General features: G+C 36.4%; 2 protein-coding genes across 2 annotated transcripts; both read right to left on the bottom strand.

Moving 5' to 3' along the window:
- Positions 1-207: 207 nt before the first annotated feature.
- Positions 208-5438, bottom strand: LOC136235483 (endo-1,4-beta-xylanase 1-like). Its single transcript, XM_066025181.1, has 8 exons — positions 4887-5438; positions 4726-4779; positions 3669-4033; positions 3427-3586; positions 2885-3243; positions 2455-2632; positions 1689-2225; positions 208-1473 (listed from the first exon to the last, which is right to left on the bottom strand). Exons 1-8 carry the CDS (start codon positions 4956-4958, stop codon positions 349-351), a joined length of 2850 nt encoding a protein of 949 aa, XP_065881253.1. The 5' UTR covers positions 4959-5438; the 3' UTR covers positions 208-348.
- A 186-nt stretch (positions 5439-5624) lies between these two features.
- Positions 5625-9231, bottom strand: LOC136235484 (endo-1,4-beta-xylanase 1-like). The gene is made up of 5 exons (XM_066025182.1): positions 8781-9231; positions 8074-8438; positions 7716-7893; positions 7049-7585; positions 5625-6900 (listed from the first exon to the last, which is right to left on the bottom strand). The coding sequence occupies exons 1-5, from the start codon at positions 9006-9008 to the stop codon at positions 5785-5787; spliced, it is 2424 nt and encodes an 807-aa protein (XP_065881254.1). The 5' UTR covers positions 9009-9231; the 3' UTR covers positions 5625-5784.
- Between the last annotated feature and the right edge of the window lie 17620 nt (positions 9232-26851).

Raw genomic sequence — 26851 nt, 5'->3', positions numbered from 1 at the left:
TAGTATCTCCTAATTTGCTCTATGTAATCAATCACACCCTATAGGTCAGGAATGTTCGGCTCTTGTCTTTTCTACATTTTGGACCTAAATCTTAGCTTCATTGTCCATTACCACAACTGAAACTTAAGTTTTGTCTCCCTGTGAATTTGGGCTAGGCCCTTTCACCTGCTCAGGCCAGAAAATAGAATGGATTTCACATGGCCATACTTAAATAAACATAAGATTTGGATCCATTTATTAGAGATGAGATGACACATCCATTTTGGTGGAAATATGAATGATGCATACAACAAGTCCCAATTCTTATAGACAAATATAAACACATAAAAATGAAGCAGTCAGCAATTCTTAAGCGGAGTGCAAGTCTATGGATATCACCAGTGGAGAGTCTCCCTTGTCTACGGTGAAACTTCTTGTTATCTTCTTCTTAGAAGCAGTAGCAAGTTGTAGTGTGTAAGTCCCTTGGAAGCCTCTGAATTCGAATTCTCCTTGCTCATTAATATGACCATGAGCACTAGTCAGCCATTCATTTTTAAGAGCAAGGTACCGTTTACCGGCTTCATTCACTTCACCTTCTGCATTAACCAAGTGCGAACTTTCTCTGCTCATGAACAATTCCCAGAATCCCCAAAGCATAATACCATCCACTGCAGGATGCGCGAAAGCTTCTCGAAGCATGACTTCCAAGTCATCCCCTCTAACATGTTCGTTTATGGAAGATACATCAAGTTCCGTAAACCAGATTGGAAGACCAAGAATACCCAACTTATCCAGAGCAGAACACACAATAGGCCCAACAGGACTATCTATATGTCCTTGAATTCCGATTCCTCCAACAGGAGCACCTTGTTCTTGTAAATCAATAATGTGGTCTATATACTTTTCAGGACATGATCTAGTGTCATTACCATCCTCAATGTGATAATCATTTACGAAGAGGGTGGCAGACGGATCCAGCTGATTGGCCGTCTTGAACATGTTTGCTCGGATATCTTTCCCCAACCGATCCTGATAGAATGATCCATGCAGCATCTCATTGTTCACATCATAATGCCTGAACTTTCCCTTATATCTAGTGAGAAGGCTAGTTAGGCGATTCTGAACAGCTGTTGCCAAGTCATTTTTGTTCAGAGATTTAATCCATGACTGGACTGTGCTTTCCACTTCCCAGAAAATACAATGACCCCGGGTTTCTATGTTGTTTTTCATACACAGGTCCAGCATCTCATCAGCATCCCTGTAGTTGAGGTTGCCTTGCTGTGATTCAGTCCAATACCATTTCAGCTCATTTCCGAATACAGCCCAATTGAAATTTTTCACAAAGAAATCAACAAAATCTTCATTATCTATGTTTGTTCTACTCATGCATGAACCAAATGGGAAACTGTTTGCTGTTTGTTTTACTTTAACAAAGGTGCCAAGCAAACCAGAATCCACACCAGAAAATTTAATGGTTACATCACGCTTTCGAATCTGCATTGAAACAAAATATAAAGTTTTCAAAACAAAGATGGGCTAGTAATGAAATATTGCTTGGAGCAATTTCATGCGAGTTATCTGAAGCTATTGAAACGTGTGAAATAAAAGAGAAAATTTTGTTATGGTCTTGAGCAATCCTGCACAAACAGTAGTTTTATGAATGTTGGGGCCAAGAGTTAACAGCATTGACAAAAAAGAAGCCAAAATACCTTATCAGTCTGTCTCTTCAAATGCTTGAACCGTGCCTCTCGGTCAACTGGGAAAATCTGAACTCCAGCAACCATTAAATTAACACCTGCAGCAGGACCTTGAATGTAAACCATGATCTTAGAAGGTTGCTTCTCAATCCTAAAGGATCCCCCAATTTCATGCCATCTATCATCGTTAATCTCAACTTGCCCTCCATTGACCCACTGAGTGTCCACTCCAAGAGCAATGTTCACATTTTGAGGACCGGTTGCCCCTGAACCAATCTTAACCCAAGCAGATACCTGATATGTCAAGAAGAGTTTGACTCTATCCGTGATCATTTGAGCAGGACCCATCCAAGTCTGGGTGCGTTTGGTAACCATTATATGACGGCCACTTAACGGTTCATGAGGCCCAAGGGAGTCTCTTGCCATTGGAGGAAGTATATGCGGTGAACCAGTCGCAACATTAAGACTGCAATTACCAAGAGGAAACCACCCATTGGTTCCATCACTCAGACTGCTGTTCAATATTATATTAACCCCATAAGCAGGATTCTGCCCAAAAGGAAAAAAAATTTATGGGCTTTGGACACCTGGGATTTAACTAAATAATGCATATATCTAACTTCCAGCCTGGTTGAACTATTTATGTAAAAGCATGAGATCTCAAATTTCATTTCGTATTTCTCAGCAAAATCTGATTTTAAATCTCCAAACCTTTGATAGAACATTCATAGAAAAAGCACAACTTAAGAAGAATTAATATTTAAATTACTTGACCAACCTCAATTACTGGTGGAGGTGAGGGAGGGATTTGCTCAGCATGCTTTACAACAAAACTATTGAGAAGAATATCAGTGCCTGCAGGTGGACCTTCTATGTAAATCACTACTCTTTTGGGGGAACCATTTAGAAGGAACTTTCCATGCAACTGTACCCAGTCTTTATCTGTTGCCTGAAGACTACAGATCAAAAAAATGGTCATGAATGCAATTCAAGAAACATTGAAGAAACAGTGTTTATGAATGTTTACATGGTACACAATCTAGACAATTTTATTCAGTATATGAAAATGATAGGATTTCATATTTGAATGAATTACAAAAATTAAAGAAACATGAATGAAGGGGAAGCTGAGAAAATATTCTGCAGATATACCAGGGGAACAAAAGATAATTACACCTTCTAAACATTAAAAGGGCAGCAGTACTAACTTGGCAATGCCTATATATTGTTCTCTGAGATCTGGCGTCTGGACCCATAAAGTAGCTCGTATATCAGCACTTGTCACATTAGTACCGAATATCCGAACCACAGCAATGGCCTCATAAACAAGCTTTCTTTGAACTCTTCCGGTTATCTCCTGCTGAATCCCATTCCAGCTCTGGGTGCGCTCGGTTGCAGAAGCAAAAACTTTTCCTGACTGAGGGACAATTTTCCCATCTGCCATAGAGTCATGCAAGACAACCTTGCAGCCTCTTCCGGACCAGTTATTCAGACCATCATCAAATTTAGGATTTACAATGACGTTATCATCTTCAACTTCCGCATTGTCACATCTATCTCTTGTATTCTTAACATAGAAAGAGGTAGAAAAATAAATCAGATTTGGCATTACAAGACAAAATTGAGTAACCATATTTAATTAGAAGAACACAAAACAAATTCGTATTTTTGACTTCTAGACCCTGTTGATTATAATAAGTCAAAGAGAAGTTGGATTAAGAACTAAAATGGTTTTAAATTGAATATTTACGCTGCATGCTGTTGAAGAGGAGCAGGTAATAACTACAGATTCAATAAGCAAGTCGACTCCAGGGGAAGGGCCTTCCAAGTAAAAAACAACTCTGCTAGGCATGGTTGATAGAGTGAATGTGCCTTGTACTTTTTCCCAGCTTCCCTTTGATACACAAGTTCTACAGTGATAATTTCTGTTAACACAGCTTTAAAATTTTCATTCCAGCAAGACATAGTGAAACAAAGCAAGAGGTCCCTTACTTTCCAATGAACAAAAAGTCAGTTGGTAAATCCTTGTATTCCAGTTTCAAGGTTGCAAGTACATCGGAAGCTCCCTGAACAGGCCCTGATATCCCGACACATGCAGAAACTGAGTAAGTGGAACCTTGAGAAACTCTGCTTGTTATATCTTGTTCCAAGCCCTGCCAGCATTCCTTTCGGTTCGAAACAACAGCATAACAACCACCTGGTTTTGTTAACAATCCTGAGTCTCCGGACTCTGCTGAAACCACAGAGCCATCACAGCAATTCAGGTGCCAAGAATGCAATCCTCCAGAGAAGTCATGATTTATTATGATATTGGAGGCAGTGTTACCACTCGAACTAGATATACTTTGGTTTACAATCTGTCATGAAGAACAACAGTCAACAGGAAATGTCATGGAAGTCTATATCAGAAATCTGAGATCATGGCTGCAATGCAGGACAGGAGGGGTTTATTTCTGATCTACTATGTTGTTTAGTAAGCCAACAGTTAGTTACAATGTTTCTATGCTGCAAATACTTACGTTGGGATCTCTGGGTGAAATAGTGAGTATAAGATTCTGAATTAGAAAACACTCAATTTAACTTTGCAACCCCAGATCCTAACATGAAATTACTATGGTTTACTTGACACAGTTTGAATGCCTATGCCTTCCTCATTTGCACAAACTCGTATTGCACTGCAAAAGCTCATCTTATGGAGCATAATTTTTTTTGAAACAACTGAGATAATGAAGTCATTAGTTTTAGCAGGTGAAAAAATTAACAAAATAAACAGAGAAGATAAAGCTTTCAAATAAAAAGTTGTTTTCTATTGTTGGGATTTTAAAATTCAAATTTAACTCAGGAAATTTTGACACAGAAACATTACCCACAATTCACTGATAAATAATAATAATCAATTTAAGAAAGCAAGAGGCACTAGAATATATAGAAGATACTAGGTAGGGATGGTGACGAAACTGCCAGAAAAAAGAATATAAACATAGAATAGAAAATCGAAAATCCAATAAATTAGCAGGTAAAAAGTAAAACGCAAAAACAAACTTCATACCTCTGACATCTTGTCATTGTTGGCCTGTGGATTTTCCATAGTTGCACTAGATCTCTACCCAAAGCAAAGAAGAACAATTAAATGGCTGCTGTTACCATCCGATTCTACAAACAACAAATGTATCTAGTCAACCATCGCAGATAGTGAACAAGAAGCAGTACCTGAGAATGTTTTTTCCTGCGATTTGTCTTGGAAGATTGACCGATGAAGCAGCAAGCAGAGAACCTTCGCATTATATACGCACCGGTTTCGAGATTTTCAAGTGTATTCTACGAAAAGCACGGCCGACCAATAGTCAATTAAGTTTCTTCAACAGTAACCCCACCCCACTGAGCTTTCGATCCAAGACTGTTTTTTCTTTCTCGGGGTTTAACCCAACCATGAATTAACTAACGGAATCAATGTCTTTCTTTATTTTATTTTTCAATCGATAAAACCCACTGGTGGGGTGGGTATTTTCTAATTTTAAGAAAATCTTCTCTGCAAGGCTAAGGTTTCTCCTGTACTAGAATTTGCTTTATCGTGCAGATTGGGGTTACCTTTGAATGCTTGAATTGGAATAGAAGGTTTTGAGGTTCGTTCTTCATCTTAACACGATTTGTTATTTTTATTCATTAAGTCTTTGATTACAAGGAAAATTCTCAAATTAGGTAAGAATGAGCTTTCAAGTTTCTGCCATTGGAAGTTTACCTATTAATACCCAGTAACTGTGCTTGCATTAGTTTTTCTAAATCTGCATCATACAATTTGATAACTGTATTGATTCCCAGCAAATCCATTGACAGCAATCAGCTAATACAGAATTGATATCTGTCACTGTATGCCTAGATGCATCAATGGAGGACTATGAATCCAATTAGATATTTCTTAGATTAATGAGAACTACAAATTGATGTAATTCAAAGGAATTGAATTCTATTTTCAACAAATTTCTTATTAATAAAATGAAAGAGTTCAATTACTTTCTTTAGAAAAAGAACTAATTAGAGTGTAAATCATGTAAGCTTTCAATTGAATTCATTTCTTTCAAATGATTCGTTCCAAACAATCCCTGAATGTTTACAATTCAATGGAAACAATGAGTGGCAAGTCACCCTTCTCAACAACAAATGTCATGTTAATTTTCTTTGAAGAAGAAACAATTTCAAGACTGTAAGTCCCATGAAAACCTCTAAATCTGAACTCTCCTTGCTCATTAATGTTTCCATCAGCATGTGATAGCCACTCTTTCTTAACTGAAAGGAACCTCTTACCTGCTGCATTGATTTTACCATCTGCATTCACTAAATGAGCATATTTCCGGGACATGTACAGCTCCCAGAACCCCCAAAGAATCACGCCTTCCACTGCAGGATGTGCATAGGCTTCACGGAGCATTACTTCCAAATCCTCTGCTCTCACATACTCGTTAGCAGAAGAGACATCAAGCTCCGTGAACCAGATTGGAAGACCAAGACTTCCTAATTTATCCAGTGCAGAAGCAACGATGGGCCCAATTGGAACATCAATATGCCCTTGAATGCCAATTCCTCCCACCGGAGCACCTTGCTCTTGAAGGTCAATAATTTGCTGTATATATTTATCTGGTGTTGATCTTAAGTCTATTCCATCCTCAATGTGGTAATCGTTTACAAAAAGAGTAGCAGATGGGTCTAATTGGTTGGCAATTTTGAACATGTTCGCCCGGATACCTTTACCCAGTCGATCTTGATAAAATGAACCATGTAGCATCTCATTGTTCACATCATAGTGCCTAAACTTTCCCTTGTAACGTGTGAGGAGGTCTGTTAGACGGTTCTGAACAGCTGTCATCAGTTCATTTCCATTCAAGGATCGAACCCATGATTGAATTGCGTCTTCCAAATCCCAGAAGATACAGTGGCCTCGGATTTCCATGTTGTGGCTCTTGCACCAGTCCACTAGTTCATCAGCTTCCTTGTAGTTAAATTTCCCTTCTTGTGGTTCTGTCCAGGACCACTTCATTTCGTTTTCAAACACAACCCAGTTAAAGTTTTCAATAAAAAATTTGGTAAATTCTTCATTATCAATGCTTGTTCTGGTTATACATGATCCCAAAGGAAAACTATTATGTATCTGTGCAACTTTCACAGTGCTGCCAAGTATATTGCTACTTTCTGATCCTGAAAATTTCAGTATGATATCACGCTTGCGTATCTGCAACAGCAAACGGAAGCGAGTAATCAGAAAGCTATACGATTAGTAAACAGAACCACGACCGGTTTAAAAACATTTTGGAATGATGCAGTTATTTATTTTTAATGTCAAAAATCATAAAATACCAATCCTTTTAACATTAACCTACCTTGTCCGTTTGCTTCTTCAAATAACTAAATCTTGATTTCCTGTTTACAGGGAAGATATGGAGTCCTGCAACCATAAGATCAACACCTGAAGCAGGACCTTGTACATAAACCATAACATTGGATGGCTGCTTTTCAATTCTAAAAGACCCACCAATCTCATGCCACTTGTCGTCATTAGACTCAACTTCACCTCCATTGACCCATTGGGTATCCATTCCAATTGCAACATTCAGCATCTGAGGGGCAGTTGGTCCAGAACTAATTCGAACCCAAGCAGATACTTGATATGTCAAATAGAGTTTCAGTTTCTCAGTTATCATTTGTGCAGGACCCATCCAAGATTCTGAACGGTTGGTTACCAGGATGTAACGACCACTCAGAGACGTATAAGGTCCAAGAGAATCTCTTGCCATTGAAGGGACAACATGCGGTGAACCAGTTTGAAAACTCAAAGCACAGTTACCTAGAGGAAACCACCCAGTGGTGCCATCATCAAGATTGGTGTTCTCAATTATATTCACTCCAAAGGGTGCATTCTAGACAAATAAAGAAAAAGCAGATTTAAATCCTGAAATTCCACACTGCAATACTTGCACAAATTTTGCAAATCGAAAGCTCGGCAAGAGATATTCATAATCATGTGTCAACAAGTGTGTGCAGACCAACCTTGGAAATCGGGCGGACAGAAGCAGGGAGCCTCTCAGCATGCCTCACAAATAAGCTATTCAGAAGAATATCAGTGCCTGGAGATGGACCTTCTAAATACAATATTGCTCTTGATGGGGAACTATTAAGGAGGAACTCCCCCTGCAACTCTACCCACTCTGTCTCTGTTGCCTGTAAGCTGTTTCCAATCATCACAATTTACTAATAGAACAGCAAGAACTTGATCAAAAAAAAAAAAAAAGCAACTCATTCAAACTACTATAGATACTGAAAAACATATTAAAAGAAATGTTGAAAATTGAAAAGAATAATAATAAGCTAATAGTATATAAATATAAGATGAATGAGAGAGAGTAACTTGGCAATGGCTATATACTGTTCCCGAAAGTCATGTTCTTGAAGCCACAAAGTGAGTTGTACTCCAGCAGCAGCAGTAGCAGTGGTGAGATTGGCACCGTATATGCGAATGAGTGCAGTGACCTGATAAGCAACATATTGATGCACTCTTCCTGTGATATCCTGTTGAATGCCATTCCAATTTTCTGTGCGGTCAGTTGCAGAAGCAAACAAGTTTCCGAATTGTGGAACAATTTTTCCATCTCCCATGGATTCATGAAGTTCAATTTTGCAGCCTTTGCCTGACCAATTATTAAGACCATCCTCGAACCTAGGATTTAATATGATGTTATCTTCTCTAGCAGCAATATGGTGTTTGCCTGCAATCTGTAACAAACATGGAAAATGAATACATATATCAGGTGAGGGGATGTGTGTTTCAGCCAGATGAAAAAGTTGTAGTGCCTGAATTCAAGAGTCAAAGTCATGTAATGTAGTACACTTTTCCAATATCGTTGACTATAGCCTAGAGTGTACAAAGTCTTAGTCCAGTATCATCATCGTTGACATAACCAGAAACACAAAACGCAAGAAGCCACATAATTAAGTAACTCAACAGTAGAGTGGTTTCACTATTTTCTTCCGAATGCAACAACAAAACATCAATGGCAATGCTAAAGAGTTCAAATCAAACTAAACATAAAATTAAAAAAGAAAGTGGGATTTAACCTGGTAGAGTTGAAGTTGAGTGGGCAGAAGAAGTGATTCAACAGAAATACCCAAAAGCAAAAGCAAAAGCAGAAAAGGGAAGGAAAGCAATAGGTCCATGGCAAAAACTGAAGCCGTGAGTCCATTTGGAAGGAAAGCAGCAATTAAAATTGTATATTTAATATTTTTTATGGAGAGAAATCGTGAATGGAGAGAGTCACGAGACAAAAATAGTTTAAAGGGAAGCATGTTCAGTTCACTCTAATGGTAAAGATTCTTGCTTTGCTTTACAGCTGTATTTCTATTTCATTTCTCCATTATCACCATTGCAGAGTGCTGCCTGCCGTTCTGGTCAATTGGCCATTACCTACCCACCCATTCAAGAAATCTATTAATATATTCAAAGCATCAACTGTAGTGCTGATTTCTCAGTCATTCATGTGTGTTTTTTTTTTTCCAATAAAAGTTGGAGATGTCTTATCCGATGTATATATTTTTTTTTTCATGTATAGGTATACTGATAACATATATTTATACTAATTTTATGTGTATTAATACATAATCGGTTTATGTTTTGGTTTCATTAACCACAGACTTTTTAAGTATGGTGAACCTTTTGGCCTGTTGGTTGAGAGCTTACATATGGCCCTAGAGGTGATGGGTCCGAATCACATGTGGTGGGGTGGGTTATGGGTTTTTCTTTGTTTTTAATGTAATTTTCATTTGTTTAATGTAAGTGCATTGCGCACAACTTTTTTAAAAAAAACCATAGACTTGTTAAATGGAAAACTGTAACCTAGTCCAATCGGTTTCGGTGCTTTACTTTAGTTTTATGGTTCATTTCGGGATAGATTGATAAGGGTAGGCTAAACAAAAAATGAGTTATACAACTTACTGAATAATCACAAAACACATATTCCAACCATTCTACTTACTGAATCATCAGAAAACATATATTACACCTGACTCGTTAGTGCAGAATGATAAACCCACATTATGGTTGCTGAGTCAAAGAACATTGGTTTATATACTTTGGACCTTTGGCATCATAGATTGGGGACATGATCCCATTGTTAAACTTAAATATATTTCATGTGTGCAATATTATATAAAACAATATTAGATGTGATTACCTAAAAAAACAAAACAAACACAGAAAAATATATGAACAATAAATAGAAATCAAAAGAACAGAGTTAGACAAATCTGAGACTTGTTAGCAACCTCCTTAAGATAGATTGCATGCCTCACCTGTCGTTTATCTAAATTTACCAAATTGCCATTTGCATTGAGCACCTCGCATCCAACTGCAGTTTTTGAACTGATATGTATTGACATTTGGGGCTCTATAAGGTTCAAACAAGAGGCAAATATAGACATTTTCTAACTATTGTTTATGATCATTTTAGATCAACTTGGGTTTATTTATTGCAATATAAATTAGATTTTTTATCTATTTTGGAAAGCTTTGTTCAGTATGCTAAGACACACTTTAATTCCATTGAAGTTTGATGACACTCAATGCAAATCCTTCTTCTCTCAACATGGCATTCTCTGCAAACCTTATAAGTTAAGAGGCCTCAACAAATGCTCGAATAGAAAGGAAGCACATGTTGAAACACAATTTCCACACTAATTTTGACTATGACAAAAATATTAAAAGAAATTAATAATCTCATATTTAGTGAAACATTAAAATTAAATGATGATTTAATTCGACTAATGTGTTTGTTGAGTGTATGTTTGCTTAAATGTAGGCCTTAAGCTTGAATCAAAGGCCTAAAGATCAACTTCAACTCAATAGTTGGAAGGATCCAGAAGTAGAAGCCACGCCTAAATGGAGATTGATTTCTGGAAGACAGAAGATCAAGGCATTAGAGACAAGATCAAACGTTGACTTTAGACCACTTATAATTGCATCACCAAATAAGGAAAGAAGTAGAAGCTCCAAATGGTTTGTCCCCTAGTCAACTTGGAATCTTTGCCTTATTTGGTAAGACAGTCAGACTGCCTCTGTCAAGACTCAAAAGCGTGGCATCTCGAAGACACAAAGGAAAAGAGAAGGACAACCATTGGCTGTGTACACTGGCTATTGAGGATGAAAGCGACAGAAGATTCGTTTCCCTCCAATGTTTATTTTGATTTTCGAACTAACTAATGCATATTTTACGTATACATGCATGCGAAGATAAGTGTACCTTAATCGTGTATCAAGTAATAAAGTGAAAGTAGAGTATCGGTCCTACGAGGATGGTGATTATAAGTACTAATCTCTTTGCTTACTATCTATTATTTAAACAATGAAAATGTAGAGTTTATTGGGTAACCAAGTTAAGACTTAATTAAGAAGTGAAATGAAAACTAGACAAATTAATTGAGAGGTTACTTATGTTGAAAGAAACTAAGGCTTCTAGCTTCATTTAACCTCTTTGCTTGGTAATAACACTTAACCCTTTTAAGTTGTTTTATGGTGGTTTTTCTTATTAACTAATAGATTCTCGAGATTGGCTCTAAACTCTTGATTAATTACTTTACCTTGGTTCGGCTAAAGTAATTAATCTAGATAAGCATTAAGTTTTATTAATCTAAACCTTTTTAACCCACTTTACCTTGGTCCGCCTAAAGTGATTAGTTAAGATTCAAGAAAAACCGTTCGAGTAATTAGTTCTAAACTTTTCAATTAATTACTTCACTTTGGTCCGGCTCAAGTAATTAATCTAAAGAAGCATTAAGTTTTCTTAGTTCCAAACCTTCGATTTATTACTTCACTTTGGTCCGGCTTAAGTAATAAATCTAAGATTTATAATAAGATTCATGAAAAAACATTGGAAAACCAATAAGCCACACTAAATGGTCATTAGGTCCAACTTATAAGTTTCGATTAATCAATTTAATCACGGTCAATATAAACGATTAATTATATTCGAGTTGGGATTTGGTCCATCACCAACAAGCATTAAGAATCATAATTTAGTTCTTAAAAGGATAAACATAACTTAAATAGGTTAAACACAATTACCATATAATTAAGGTTAGGATCCGCTTTTAGCCTTAGTTAAGGGGGTTTTAGCCCATGATTAGATTAAAACACACATTAGAAAGATAGATAATAGAGTTCATAGTAATAAAAGAGATCAAAGTTTCGAAGAAACCGTAATGACGATTGCCGAACAGACTTTCTCGATGACTTGAAACATACTTTTATTGGATAAACTTTTGCACAAACAACAACTTGAGCATAATAACGACAAGCAAACACAAATTATTCTTAAAGAGAAGAATCAGCAAAATAACATGAGAGAGGGAAGAATTAAGCCTAAGCTTGGTGTGTCTTCAAATGGCTCCCAAGGTCTCCTTTTATAGTAAAATGACTCATATGCTTCTAAAGACCAAGTCTTCTGATATCCCCCAACTCCCTAATCTTCCAAATTTAGCTTTAAAGAGGGTGGTGGAAGACTTTGACAATTTAGGAGTTGAAATGTGTGAAGGTGGGAAAGCAATCTTAGTCTTCAACATGTACATCAACTTAGGACAATTTTTTGAGCATGCCACTTCGAATTTGGAGATGATTATTATTAATCATTTGTTCATATTTCTCTTAGATTTTCGACGCATTTTTAACCGCCTCAATCCGAGTTCGTATGAGGGAGATATGATGAAAATACAAAAAATGTGTCAAATTTGTCCGCCATGTGAACATATGACTCTGTAACTTACAGCTACCATCTTGACGAGCTGCTTTTGCATCTTGATGAGATGCATGCTGGAAGTCAATAAAACTCATTTTTTTTTGCTCCATTTAACTTCTAAGTTCTCGCCTTAAGCCCCGACTTTGGTTATTTGTGCCGAAATCTTGCGAAAGTGCCTGAAAAACACACAAAAATGACTTAGATACATAAATGATGAAAATATAAGAAAAATATCATTAAAACTTATTAAACTGGCACAAAATAACTAGTAATTAAGTACGAAAAATGCTATAAATTATTATGATAACACTAACCAACCTCAAAGTGTCACAATAAAAGCCCCATCATTTGCTTCATTTGGACTTGATCATCAACGCTGAAATATAGAGAGAATCATCATTGAAGTTCCAAAAAGCAAAGCAAAAAGCCTATACACATTTATTGTATTCATTCGTGTAATAGCTCTGAGTTCTTTCATTTATTGTATTACCGCCCCTAAATTACTTATCATCACCCCCTGTTTGACACTTCTCCCCTTTTCATTTTTCAACTCAAAAACTAAAATTCTCTCTCTAATTCCTTCCAAAATCAAAAACCCGAACAACATTCATGGTTAGACCACACGGTAAAGGAAAATGACTAATGATTCCTCGGGTAAGTTTTTTTTTAAAAAAATTGAATCGAAAACACGAGTTCCGTCTCCGGATTCGGAGACGGAACCCGTCGAATGTGGCCTGGGCGGGTGATTCACACCGCCTGTCCTAGGGGCGGGCAGATGAACTACCCATCCCACTCCTAGGGGTAGCAGGTGAACCACCCGCTAGCCCTAGCGGATAACATGTGATTCACCCGTCCCCTAGGAGTAGCGGGTGACGCACTCGACCAGCCCTAGGACAGGCGGTGTGAATCACCCGCCCAAGCCTAGGGCCAACGAGTGATTCACCCGTCCCCCTAGGGCAGGTGGTGTGAATCACCCGCCTAGGCCAGTAGTTTATATGTCGGGGCACCCTTAGGTAGACCCGAGATAGGAAAAAATGTCTATACCGAGGTATTGAAGCGTCCAATTAATTTTTGGTCGTTAAATTTTTATTTATTTTTCTATGAACGTAAGTTTAATTTAGACAAATTACTAATTAGATAGGTTAGATAATAACAGAAATGCTTAGTTTATAGGGACGGATTTCAATTAATGCAAATAAGAACTATAGTTATTCGATTTGTTTATTATATTTCAGACTTTAGAGATTGACGGTGGTTCCGGACATCGGCATACGACCAATCGTGATGTCGCTGCCTCCACTCAAAGGATCTAGACTCAACATAAGCTGATGGCGGACGCCCAAAGAGCGCACATGGCATATGTTGAGCATGTTAGAGTTTATAAGGAGGATGATGATGTTCATATGGATGTAGATGGATCTGAGCCTCCACTGATGATATGTTCCCACTTGTTTAGGTAACGAGGGGTCGAGACGGGTGTAATATAATTTCAAAGAGCAATAAACGCTCGAGGGATGATGTAGAGGACGACTGGGTAGTGAAGGAGCAGGTCCACGGGGGTCCTATTGACGGTTCAATGATTCCCAGCTTTATGGGACATATTGTAGCTGAGATTTAGAGAGGGCAAGAGAGGAGCGCCCTCAGGTGCAATACGAGATCAAGGTTTTACAGTAAGCTGGTCACATGGTTCAATAGTTCTTCTAAGGAGACCCAGTCACTTATACAGTCATCTAGGTTGGCACATCTCCCAACTATTATGAACACTCATATTGATGCAGCTCTGACATCTGCTTTTACAGAGCATTGGCAGCTGAACACGTCATCATTTCACATGCTGTTTGGTGAGATGACCATTCTGTTGCATGACATGTGGTAGATTTTGCGTATCCCAGTAGATAGGGAGATGGTGACTATTGACCAGGGGTCGTTGGAGCTTTAGTCCTCAGTTATGGATCTTTTGGGGTCACCAGGGATGAGATGCTGGCTGACCACTGCACCAGTGGCGGAGTACGTGCTAGTTCCATCGTCAAGATGTGTAAAGTAGGACGGATTTCCGATACTAAGGCGATAGGTTGGATGTGGCTTATGTTCGGTTCCATCTTGTTTGTAGACAAGAGTGGCGACCGGATCCGACCCGCCTACTTGCTGGAGGTGCAAGAGGGGGTAGATGGCACGCTTGGATACTCATGGGGCTCAGCTGCACTAGCAGACATATACTGTCACTTAGGTATTTCTAGTAGAGGAGATTGCGGGTAGATCACAGGTTGTTTGACTCTTCTTCAATCATGGATTTATGAGTATTTCTCGTGCTTCAGGCCTCATCTGGAGGGAGTGATAGTGGACCCCGACGTACCTAAGGCTTCCATGTGGCCAACGATCTTGAGGGAGAAGACAGGATCGGCTGAGAGCATTTTGATGTCAGATTGATAGCTTGACGACTGATGAGGTACAATTTCTATTTAATTATAGAAACAATGCAATAAAAATATATTAATCCTCGTTGACTCTTCCTCTCTCTACTCTAACCCTAATTATCCAATGACATTTCCAGGAATAAATCTGCTTCATCTTTTTTCTTCTATGCTTAGAATCTTCAGCTTCATCCCAATCTGAAGCCCCATCGTCGAACTTGCAATATGAGTCTCAATCGATTTAAGAGTACAGAATGAACTTCCGTTGGAAGGAGGAGCCGAAGCTGAAGCCGCCTTGAAATGCTTCGTAAAATGGAAGATAGAAGATAAAGGGAGAAATGTTTCAAGTCGAACAGGATGAGGAGGAGCTGGAGGAAAGAATGAAGGATGGTGGTACCCATAAAGTCATTGGAAAATCTATAGACAGGTGTGTGCTAGGCAGCTTGCTACTAGCCTGTGCCGGTTGAAGTTGCTAGAGACTGTGGTTGTTGACATAGGGGGATGAGCAGTAAGGGTTTCAGGTGGTTTTTTCAAATTCGTGTTGTCCAAGGGTTTTTCTTCTTACTATTTTGCTTAGTGACATCAGCATACACTTCGTCGCGGATGGGTGCTATAAGATAAAAGTCCAATTGTTCACACTAGGACAGATTTGACACATTTTCGTATTTTCAACGTATCTCCCTCATACGGACTCGGATTGAGGTGATTAAAAATGCATTGGAAAGCTAAGAGAAAGATGAACAAGTAAATAATAATAACTTCTCCAAATTCGAAGTGTATCAGGCACAGAAAATTATCCAAAGTTGATGAACATGTTGAAGCCTATGATTCCTTTCCCACCTTTACACATTTCAACTCCTAAATTGTCAAAGTCTTCCACCATCCTCTCTTAAAGGATAAATTCAGAAGATTAGGGAGTGGGAGGCCATAAGAAGACTTGGTCTTTGGAATTATGTATGCCATTTTACTATAAAAGGAGGCATTAGGAGCCATTTGAAGACACCAAGCTTAGGCTTAATTCTTCCTCCCTCTATAATGTTATTTTGCTGATTTTTCTCTTCAAAAATTAGTTGTTTGTGTTGTTGTAATTGTTGTTATTGTTCTTAAAGTGTTGTTTGTTCAAAAGTTCATCAAATAAAAGTAAGTTTAAGTTACTGAAGAAGTTCGTTCGGCAATCGTCATTACGGTTTCTTATAAACTTCAATCTCTTTTATTACTATGAACTCCATTATCTATCTTTTTAAGGTGTGTTTTAATCTAATCATGGGCTAAAACCCCCTTAACTAAGGCTAAAAGCGGATCTTAATCTTAATTATATGGTAATTACGTTTAACCTATTTAAGCTATATTTATCCTTTTTTAGAACTAACTTATGTTTCTTAATGCTTGTAGGAGATTGGCCAACTTCCTACTTAATCGTTTATATTGACTGTGATTAAATTGATTAATCGAAATTCATAAGTTGGACCTAATGACCATTTAGTGTGGCTTGTTGGTTTTCTAAGGTTTTTCATGAATCTTATTTACAAATCTTAGATTTGTTACTTGAGCCGGACCAAGGCAAAGTAGTAAACCGAAGGTTTGGAACTAAGAAAACTTAATGCTTCTTTGGATTAATTACTTGAGCCGGACCAAGGGAAAGTAATTAATCGAAAGTTTAGAACTAATTACTCAAGCGGTTTTTCTTGAATCTTAAGTAATCACTTTAGCCGGACCAAGGTAAAGTAGATTAAAAAGGTTTAGATTAATAAAACTTAATGCTTCTCTAGATTAATTACTTGAGCCGGACCAAGTAATTAATCGAGAGTTTAAAGCCAATCTCAAGAATCTATTAGTTAAATAGAAAAATCGTCATCTTAAAAAGGATCAAACAACTTAAAAGAGGTTAAGTGTTATTACCAAGCAAAGAAGTTAAGTGAAGCTAGAAGTCTTAGTTTCTTTAATATAAGTAATCTCTCAATTGATTTGTATAAATTTTTTATTTCATTTCTTGCTTAAGTCTTAGCTTGGTTGTTCCACAAACTCTACCTTTCGATTGTTTAAATAATAGATATTAAGCAAAGAGATTAATACTTATAATCATCATCCTCATGGGAACGATACTCTACTTTCACTTTATTACTTGATACACGACTAAGTTACACTTGCCTTCACATGCACGTATACGTAAAACACGCATCACAAAAAATAATGAAATTGTTGACGCTCTTAATGTGTTATTGTGTATGGCTCACTAATTATTTCTAGATTTTTAGTTTCTTATTTATATATTATTGATTCTTGAACATGTTTTGTAGATTTCAATGAAATTTAACTAATGCAATTATGTTTTAGTTATTATTTTACTGCATAGTAACTCTCTTCAATCCAAATTTAATTTTCTATTTTTGTGCAAAATATTAATTTTAAAATAAGAAAATTATTCAGTTTAGCGACGGAATATTTGGTCGCAAATATATAAATTCCGTCGGTAAAACAAGAATAGGAAATATTTTTGAAGCATAATTAAGGACTACATTTTATGTGCTAGTGACTAAATATTTAGTCAGTAAGTTAACGACGACCACTTACGAGCGTAGTTTTGGTCGCAACATTTACGACTAAATCGTAAATATAGTCACTAACTAGTACCAACCAACGAGTTACTGACTGAATGAATTCCGTCATTAACTCATGAAATTCAGTCAGCAACTATGTTTAGGGACAGAATTGCGACTGAATTTTCAGTCCCTCACTACTGATTTTCTTGTTGTCAACACATATTTGGGTAGTTAACAGAAGCCATACAAAGCCCCATGGAGACATCTCAAAATTACCTTGAATTAGTATATCTTCCAACACATTAAAAAGCAATTAACAACATTAACCGCACATAGTACATGTTAATCATAAACAAAATTTGAAGAAAAGCAATGCAAATCCGACCACTAACCAACCACCGAAATTACATTTTGTTCGTTTTCGTTCGTTCAGATAATCCAATCAAGATTTCATGTACACCTCTATGAAAATATATATAAAATGTTGTTTTAAGATTGTAAGAAAATATTAATCCAAAAAGATGATTAAAACATGAATATCAACAATAAAAAAATGAAATAATTATTAAACACAAATTACGTAATACAAACGAAATTATGGAAAACCTGAACTGACGGATTGAAACACGGAAGAAGTAATATGAGACATGTATTAACAATTTTCTTAAGACAGATTTAGTCGCTATTGATTGTCATCTACGATAGATTCATAGGTGAACTCTAATCACTGTAATAGGATCACATGACGACTATAAGAATAACTAGGGAAATTGAAATGATCTTACCCTTATTATTGTAAATACGGATGATAAAACAAATTGTCTTTTCGGTGTTATACTCTAATGTTTCAAAGGAAGTAAAAAAACATCCTCCAACTAACTCTTTACAAATATAATATGAGAAATTCTACTAATTGAACCTTACCAATAGAAACATGACAATTGTGCAATTTCTTTCTTTACATCAATCATTTGCTAATGAGTATGCTTCTATTTTCTCATTGGCCGGATCCATTGCACCCGATCTACAGTAGAAGTTATATATATCTATAATCAAAAGATGTAATGTTTCATACAAATAAACAATTTTAAAACCGCTTTCCAACCGTTAATAAATTAAAAATTAAAAACCAATTTTTACTTATAAATTTTATCCAACAAGTTTTCAAGAACTATATATATATATGCACTTCATTCCTATGACATTTGTACTGTGCTTCAAGCACTTGAGTTTCTTAGATTTAAGTAGCGGAATCTGTAATTCTATTTCTTCCAACAAGTAGTAATTATAAAGATCAATTCAGTGTAAAGAAAGGTTGGTCAAGCCCTATATCAAATAGGGGTCTCTCAGCTTTACTTGAGAGAGCTGACATGCCTAAGAAAATTATAAGGGTCATTGAGAAAATTTATAAGGCCTCTATGAATGGGGGAGGTTTTTTGGGATTACTGTTTGACATTCTTTTCCATATTCTAGATTTTCTAACTTATTGATGTATTTAGGTATATGGTTATGGTGGTACCGGAAGTCTTAAAAGATAAAATAAACAAATCTGCTGCAGTTGTTAAAGAGTTGGTGATGGTTGATTTAGGATCTGTCATGTTCAAGTTTAGACTGTGACATATGCAGACTAAGATTAAGATTCTGGAGCTTGAGATTTCTGTCGAGGATGTCATCAAGGTAATGATTTCCTTTTCATCTAGGTATGAAAAATTTCAATCCAGTTGCTTATGCTTAATATGGTATATATTTCATTGCATCCATGAGTTTTAACATTAATTTCATATTTATACTTTGTTTAGGTAATGGTATGGAAGCACAACACCCAAATCGTGGTGATTTTTATAGTGTCAAACTAAATAATTATATTTTTTTAGCAAAACAAAAACCTCAGTCTCCGTTTCCGATTGAACAAATTTTTTTATATGTACCGATTTAACAAAAAATAAGAGTAGATAGATTTTTTTAGACTAGATTCCATGTTTATTAATCTGCATATATCCTTATAGTTACTATATATATTACCTAATGAACATCATAGTCTAGAGAAAGCTTGCATGATCCTCTGAGCGATTTGAAAATTCAGAAAAGACCATCTCTGGAATAATGCGACGACGACTCCATCTAGCAACTATGTTGGATTCGCTCCCAGTCTGCTCAGTCAATTCCAGGCAGCAAATACTCGTCGGTTCACAGTTCGTCCATAGGCCCATCAATCTCCTTCGACCTGCCGCTGGTTAGCTCCTTCATCTCATAGCCTCAAGTTGAACGTAGATGCAGCCGTCTTCAGAGACATACATAATAATTTGAATGAGGTAAGAAATCAATTTCTTATATTTCTCATTAATTGAAAACATACTAACTATTACATTTTATACTAAATGTTAGGAGTGCTAATCAAGAAAAGGACTAGGCTAAGAAATGAGGTACAATGACATGTGGAGGAATCATAACCATTTATCATGGTCTTGTGCAATAGATGGTGGTGATGCTGTTGGGTGGATGATTGAGTGTGGTGGAGCTTATTATGGTATCATGTACCTATTCTAGAATGTGCCATTAAGTAGGAAAGGACCAAAAAGTCCTTTGGGTTATTGAAATGTTTTGTCCGGGCATAATATATGCTTGGGACTCTGTACTTGCTTGTAATCGTTAAGTCTTTTTAGAAGACTCTTCATCTAAGTCTTCTCCTTCCTCTGGTTCGATGCCTCTTTTTCTTCTTCCTTTTCTTCACAAAGCTTCTCTATTACTGTAACAATACAGATGACGGGTTGCGGATTCGTGCTGCGGAATTATGAAGGTGTCTCACTGGGATGCGGCAAACTTCTGCTCCTGGGTTGCTTGGAATCAAGGTTGGTAGAAGCAATCTGTTTAAAGGAGGCTCTATCCTTGGTAAAATCCCATGGCTACCAGCGAGTGCTCGTAGAATAGGATGCCCAATTCGTTGTAGCTGCTGTCAATAAAGTAGAGCATGACTATTTCAAATTTGGGTCTATTGTTCATTGTTGTTCTATTCTGTTAAATTCAAGTATGGATAACTATGTTGTTCATTACCTTGCACAAACTGCTCGTTTTTATGCTAGTCTAATGATAGCTCCCATTTGTATAGGGTTTTTAAGATCATTTTAGCTCGTTTTTGCTTTATTTCCTTTTAATTTTAGTATCGTTTTGTTAGCTTTTAGTTAAAATTAGTAATTTTTGTTAATTATGGCATTTTCTGTGTTTTCAGGTGTTTTTAGGCTATTTGAGCATTCCCGAACCAGACCCGAGCCTTTTGGAGCAATTCCGGACAATTCAGGGACCGCTGGAGCACTTTTTGTTAGAGTTTAGTGTCCTAAAGACAATTGTTTTAGGATATTAATATTAATGAATAAATTGTTTATTTGATCATTTGTTTAATCAGATATATAACATTAAAATATAACTATATATAAAGACAAGAATCTTTCATAAAGAAAGTAACTTTAAGTTTATTTAAGTAGTTATAAAGTGTTCATACAATCATGAAGTGAGACTGTACTTTATAATAGACCAATAAACTTAAAGTAAACCCAAGTCAAGTAATGTGGTATAGGGGTTGGCATATTGCTATTGAGACTTGCATGTAACAGTGTTTTCTGTCGAGACAGAAAGCTGATCTCAAAAGCTTTAGATATTCGGATATCTAGACAGTTACATGGATCCGGTGAAGGAGTTCATTAGGATTGGGACCCGACTTGAGATAACAGAATGAATTGATTTATCTAATGTGTCAACTGTTCATCTCATTGGTATTAGTAGGTATAACTAATCCTCAAACTCAAACATTCGTTAATTAGTGATTCTGGATTATGGAGTCTGATACTTTGATTCTGTGCGAGCACGATCTAATAGGTGAGAGCCTAGGGTGTGTGAGAGGAGGGTTGGATATCACACAAAGTAATTGCAGAATAGTTAATGTCAAATTGAGCATTCGTCACTCCCGATAAGTGGGAGATATATCCAAATGGCCGCTTATGGTGAATTGACTGAAATCCTTGCAAGGTGATACAGTTAAGAGTAGAAATGAACATTTCACTTAACTTATCTTTTCAGAGTGAATTCAACCTGTACAAGTAAAACCGGACTCTTCGTTATATGTAACCTTGACACATTCCATGGTTATAAGGAATTGACCGACAGGATATAGTTGATGAAGGATCGTATTATACTGTATCTAATACAGAAAGGTTAACGTCGGTTATCAACCTGACTTCTTAATTGCTCTAGGGGAATATCATAGGTTCTGCTAGTAACAGCTCGCGACGGTATTCCGTTATATATATGTTGGAATTAATCGTGATGAATAATTTCAAAGGATATATACGGCTAGTGGCAATAAAGAACCTAATGGGTCGTATATGGGACTTGAAATCGGAGGACGAAAACGTAATTAGCGGGACATAGACACATGGGCCGAAATTTATATATTAGTTAGGGATATTAATTTAGTTTAATAATTGTAATTAGATTATGATTATAAATTAAACTAAAGAATTATCTGATAATATTAATTGGATGTTTTATGCAATTAAAACTCTAATTAATTATCCCTAACATTAATTAATTATTAATTTGGTTAATAATAATTATCTAAATATAATTAGTTATTGTTTAGATAATATTAAAGTGTTTATTTAATTATCTAATTAGGAATCCTATTCAGAATAAGATTCCAATTAATTAAATTCCTAACACAACTGGGATTAGGGTTTTGGAAGTCTATAAATAGACCCCTAACCTCAGAATTTCGGCCAACACACTATACAGGAGGAGAAAGAATTGTTCCGTCGTCGTCTCGGCTAATTTACTTTATTTCTTACTCCATCTTTGATCTCGTAGCGATTTCTGTTAGAGGCAATCATTGCGATTGCTATTCATTAAAGGTTGATGACTGATTAGTTTTTGTTTTGTGTTGAATCAAACGTTCGTGGTTCACGAGTTGATAATAACAAGTTGTGGACACTTCGTTTACAACGGTAGATAGTTCTTCAATAAATGTATTACTTTCTATCCCTCTTTATATGAAATAACAATTAACAGATCTTGAAAAAGGGAAATAGATAAAAATAGATAAAATTTTATTATTCCGCTATGCCTAGGCTTGTCTATTTTCCTACATTGGTATCAGAGCCTATGTTAATCTGTTATTTAATATATGTAAATAAAAGGGTTATTCAATCAGATTGAATAGATTTATTGTTTGGATAAATTAATTAATCGGTTAGTTCAATTAATCTAACGATAAATAAGTTTTGATTACTTGTTAATTAAAACTGATTATGCATAGTTCTTGATTATTTCGGTTGATAATCGTTTAAACAAAACCTAAAGGTTTTATAGTTAGATAATTAAAACGTTTTGTTTTATTAAATCTAAAAGATAAAACTGTTTTAATATTCTGAAAATTGTCTTGAAACTATTTTAGAACAATTATATATATATATATATATATATTTAATTATAAAAAAATATATCAATAGCTGTTCGGGGTCGCTACCGCAAGGCGGCGACCCCGACCGTTATTGCGACTGGTTGCTTCCTTGCAGCAGCAACCAGTAGCGGCGGACGCTGCTGCCACTAAGGCAGCAGCGGCTGGCCGCTAGCTGCTGCCCTACGGCAGCAGCTATGCCAAAGGGTCGGGCTGATTAAATCAGCCCGGCCCAATCGTTGGTACCGTTTTTTAAAAGATGTTTTAAAAGACCCGTTTTAAATATAGATATATATATGTTTCAGAATATAATATTTTGTTTTGATTGTCAAAATCAATTTATTTAAAAGTTTGTTTTACCTAAATATTTAATATAAGTAATTCAAAGCATTAAATGAATTATACGAATTAATTAGGATATGCATAATTAAAATTGGATGAAAATTAATTTAAGTTGTTAATTTGATTAACTCAAATATTACATAAATAGTTTATGTAATCAACCAATTAAATTTAATTTAATTGAGTCTATGCATGTTTGGCCTTATGGACATATTAGACCCTCTATAATAGTTATTTAGTCTTTTGGTATTTAAATAGGACCTGCGTGTCCTGCCTTCTCTTACTCTCTATTGTATTTCTCTTCTCATCCAAATCCCTTCAAGTAAATTGAAGTTTCTTAGAAATAGAATATTGTTGCAATTCAAGGCGCCAAGGAGAAGACGGAGGACCTAAAGAGAAATATATAATAGTTAGTATTTCCCTAGGGTGACCCTTTATTCCGTTTCTGGCTCAACGGAATAAACTTAGAGATATGTCCATAATTGTCAATGTTGAATATATGAATGTTTGATATGTGCTCAAGCAAATCAAGACTAGGTTAGATTATGAGACTTAAATAAAATCCCTCACTAATCAAAAGTTAAGTAAATAAGCAAGTTATTAAAATCGATTGCCCCTCCCTAATATTATAATTCAGCCGGCAGTACTGGGGGCCTTTGGGTTGTTGAGTGAACTCAAGCTCGGGGTCTTATGGTAACACCTGAATTATCGAAAAATTGTTTTTCACGAATATGGGGTAATGCTTAAATTAGGATAGAATAATTGGATGAGTAAACTCATGTTGTTCTAACCTAATGGGCAATATGGTTGGGATTGATAGACGACACATATCAGTTACTAATGTGGTTAGTAACCCAACAACCTAGAAATCACATGCTTTGATGTGATTGATTACATGAATCTACCTAATGAATGAAACTAGCTTGTTGAGTAAACTCAAGGTGAAATTTCAGGAGTTAGGATTCTAGCTCACTAAAGGAATTGTGAATATCCTTCGAATTAATATAGAGGGTTATTAATTTGGTAAAATAGTGGGAGCAATTTAAAACATAAAAGTCCAACGTATTTAAATTGTAAGTGAATTAAACAAATGAATAACATCCGTCACTTTTCTCACTCTCAGGTTAATTTTATCAAATCGTACTCTAAAAACAATCATGTCGAAAACCGATCTAAGAAATATCCTTACCGATAACAAGTTGAATGGTTCAAACTTCACCGACTGGTTTCGTAACCTCAAAATTGTTTTGAAGTTCGAAAAGATAGGGTATGTACTGGATACATCGATACCCGTTCTTCCAGCCGATGATGCACCCATTGAAGAGATTGATGCCTATCAGAAGCATAAATCTGATGATGAACATGTCGGGTGCATCATACTTGCATCGATGACCCCAGATCTGCAAAGGCAACATGAGGAGATGGATGCCTATTCTATTGTCATGCACTTAAAGGAGTTGTTTGGAAAACAGACTCGGTGCGAACGTTTTGAGATATCAAAATTGTTGTTTCGCTGTAGGATGCAAGAGGGCACATCTGTTATGACACATTGTGTCAAGATGATTGGCTATATCACCAAACTTTCACATATTGGCTTTGCGATGGATCATGAACTAAGTGTAGACTTGATTCTTCAATCCCTCCCGGATAGTTATTCACAGTTCACCATGAACTACCAAATGAATGACTTACATACCTTTCTTGAAGAGCTTGCCAATATGCTCAAGACTGTTGAGCCCAACCTGAAGAAAGATAAGGTGGTACCCGCTCTTGTGATTGAGGGATCAAAGAAGAGGAAAGGGAATTTTCCCAATCCTAAATATCCCAAGAAGAACAAGGGAGGCAAGTCAGCCCAGGCCAAAGGAAAGCAAGTCAAGAAGCCCAAAGGGGAATGCCACTTCTGTGGTAAAGATGGGCATTAGAGGAGAAATTGCAAGGAGTACCTAGCTTCTCTCAAGAAGGGAAAGGACGGTGCTTCAACTTCTGATATGTTCTATATTGAAATTAACTCAATTTCGCAGTCTGAATCTTGGGTATTAGATACCGGGTGTGGATCTCATATTTGTATGAATATGCAGGAACTAAAGCAGACTAGGGAATTGAAGAAAGGGGACATAAACTTGCGAGTTGGAAATGGTGCAAGGGTTGCCGCACTCGCAATTGGAAACTATGATCTGCATCTACCATCAAGACTTGTAGTAGTGTTAAGGAACTGTTTGTATGTTCCAGATATGTCTCATAACATTATTTCCATTAGCTGTCTAGTAGAATATGGCTTTCATGTTTCAATTAAGAACAATAATTGCAAATTTTATAGAAACAAAGTTTTCTATTTTTCAGGAATATCATTGAATGGGATTTATATTCTAAATGATAAAGTTTCTACTTTCACAATTGATACCAAAAGACTTAGATTAGATAATTCAACTTACTTGTGGCATTGTCGTTTAGGCCATATAAACCAGAGACGCATGCTTAAGCTACATCAAGATGGGCTTATAGACTCAATTGATTGTGAATCAATGGGAACATGCGAGTCATGTTTAAAAGGAAAAATGACAAAGACACCCTTTAGCAATAAAGGTCAGCGTGTATTAGACAATCTAGGATTAATACATTCAGATGTATGTGGTCCTATGTCAGTCCAAGCAAGAGGAGGATTCAGATACTTCATTAGCTTCATAGATGATCATACCAGATATGGTTATATCTATTTGATGAAGCACAAGTCAGAAGCTTTTGAGAAATTTAAATGCTTTAAGAATGAAGTTGAGAATCAAACAGGAAAGACTATCAAGATACTTCAATCTGATCGAGGTGGAGAATATCTTTCTGAAGAATTTATGAGTTATCTAAATGAATGTGGAATATGCTCACAATGGACACCTTCTTATACACCACAACACAATGGTGTATCAGAAAGGAGAAATCGCACCTTACTAGATATGGTACGATCCATGATGAGCACCACTTCTCTTCCAAAATCATTCTGGGGCTATGCCTTAGAAACTGCCCTATTTACCTTAAACCGAGTTCCAACCAAATCCGCCAGTTCCACACCATTCGAACTGTTCGTTGGTAGAAAACCCATCTTCTCTTTCATGAGAATATGGGGATGTTCAGCATACGTCAAACGTATTGTGTCAGATAAATTAGATCCCAAATCTGACAAGTGTGTCTTCATTGGATACCCAAAGGAAACTATGGGATATTACTTTTATCATCCAGATGACCAAAAGGTAATAGTATCCAAACACGCGGTGTTTCTAGAGAAAGAGTTTCTGGAAGAAACACAGAATGGAAGCGTGATTGAACTTGAGGAAGTTCAAGAGGAATCACATGTTGAAAACACGGAAGAAGTTGAACCCAAACCCGTTTCACTAGATGAAACACAAGTGTCATATCCCACTCGTAGGTCTCAAAGAATTCATGAACTCCCAGTTAGATATGGTTTTCTAGTTGGAGATGACGAACTGGTTCCCGTGTTAGACGATGAACCCGAAACCTACGAAGAAGCTCTTACTAGTCCAGAATCTAAAGCATGGCTTGAAGCCATGAATTCTGAAACGGACTCCATGTATACTAACCAAGTGTGGACTTTGGTTGATCCACCCGAAGGGATAAAACCCATTGGGTGCAAGTGGATCTTCAAGAAGAAGACAGA

This window comes from Euphorbia lathyris, chromosome 7 (assembly GCF_963576675.1).
Source record: "Euphorbia lathyris chromosome 7, ddEupLath1.1, whole genome shotgun sequence".
NCBI lineage: Eukaryota > Viridiplantae > Streptophyta > Magnoliopsida > Malpighiales > Euphorbiaceae > Euphorbia > Euphorbia lathyris.
This window is presented reverse-complemented; position numbering and strand designations above follow the sequence as displayed.

Coding starts and splice junctions, on each gene's coding strand:
- LOC136235483 (XM_066025181.1), bottom strand. CDS start 4,958: ATGCGAAGGTTCTCTGCTTGCTGCTTCATCGGTCAATCTTCCAAGACA. Junction 3,587..3,668: donor GACTTTTTGTTCATTGGAAA/GTAAGGGACCTC, acceptor TTATCACTGTAG/AACTTGTGTATCAAAGGGAA. Junction 3,244..3,426: donor CCTCTTCAACAGCATGCAGC/GTAAATATTCAA, acceptor TTCTATGTTAAG/AATACAAGAGATAGATGTGA.
- LOC136235484 (XM_066025182.1), bottom strand. CDS start 9,008: ATGCTTCCCTTTAAACTATTTTTGTCTCGTGACTCTCTCCATTCACGA. Junction 7,894..8,073: donor CAGTATATAGCCATTGCCAA/GTTACTCTCTCT, acceptor GATTGGAAACAG/CTTACAGGCAACAGAGACAG. Junction 7,586..7,715: donor CTGTCCGCCCGATTTCCAAG/GTTGGTCTGCAC, acceptor TTATTTGTCTAG/AATGCACCCTTTGGAGTGAA.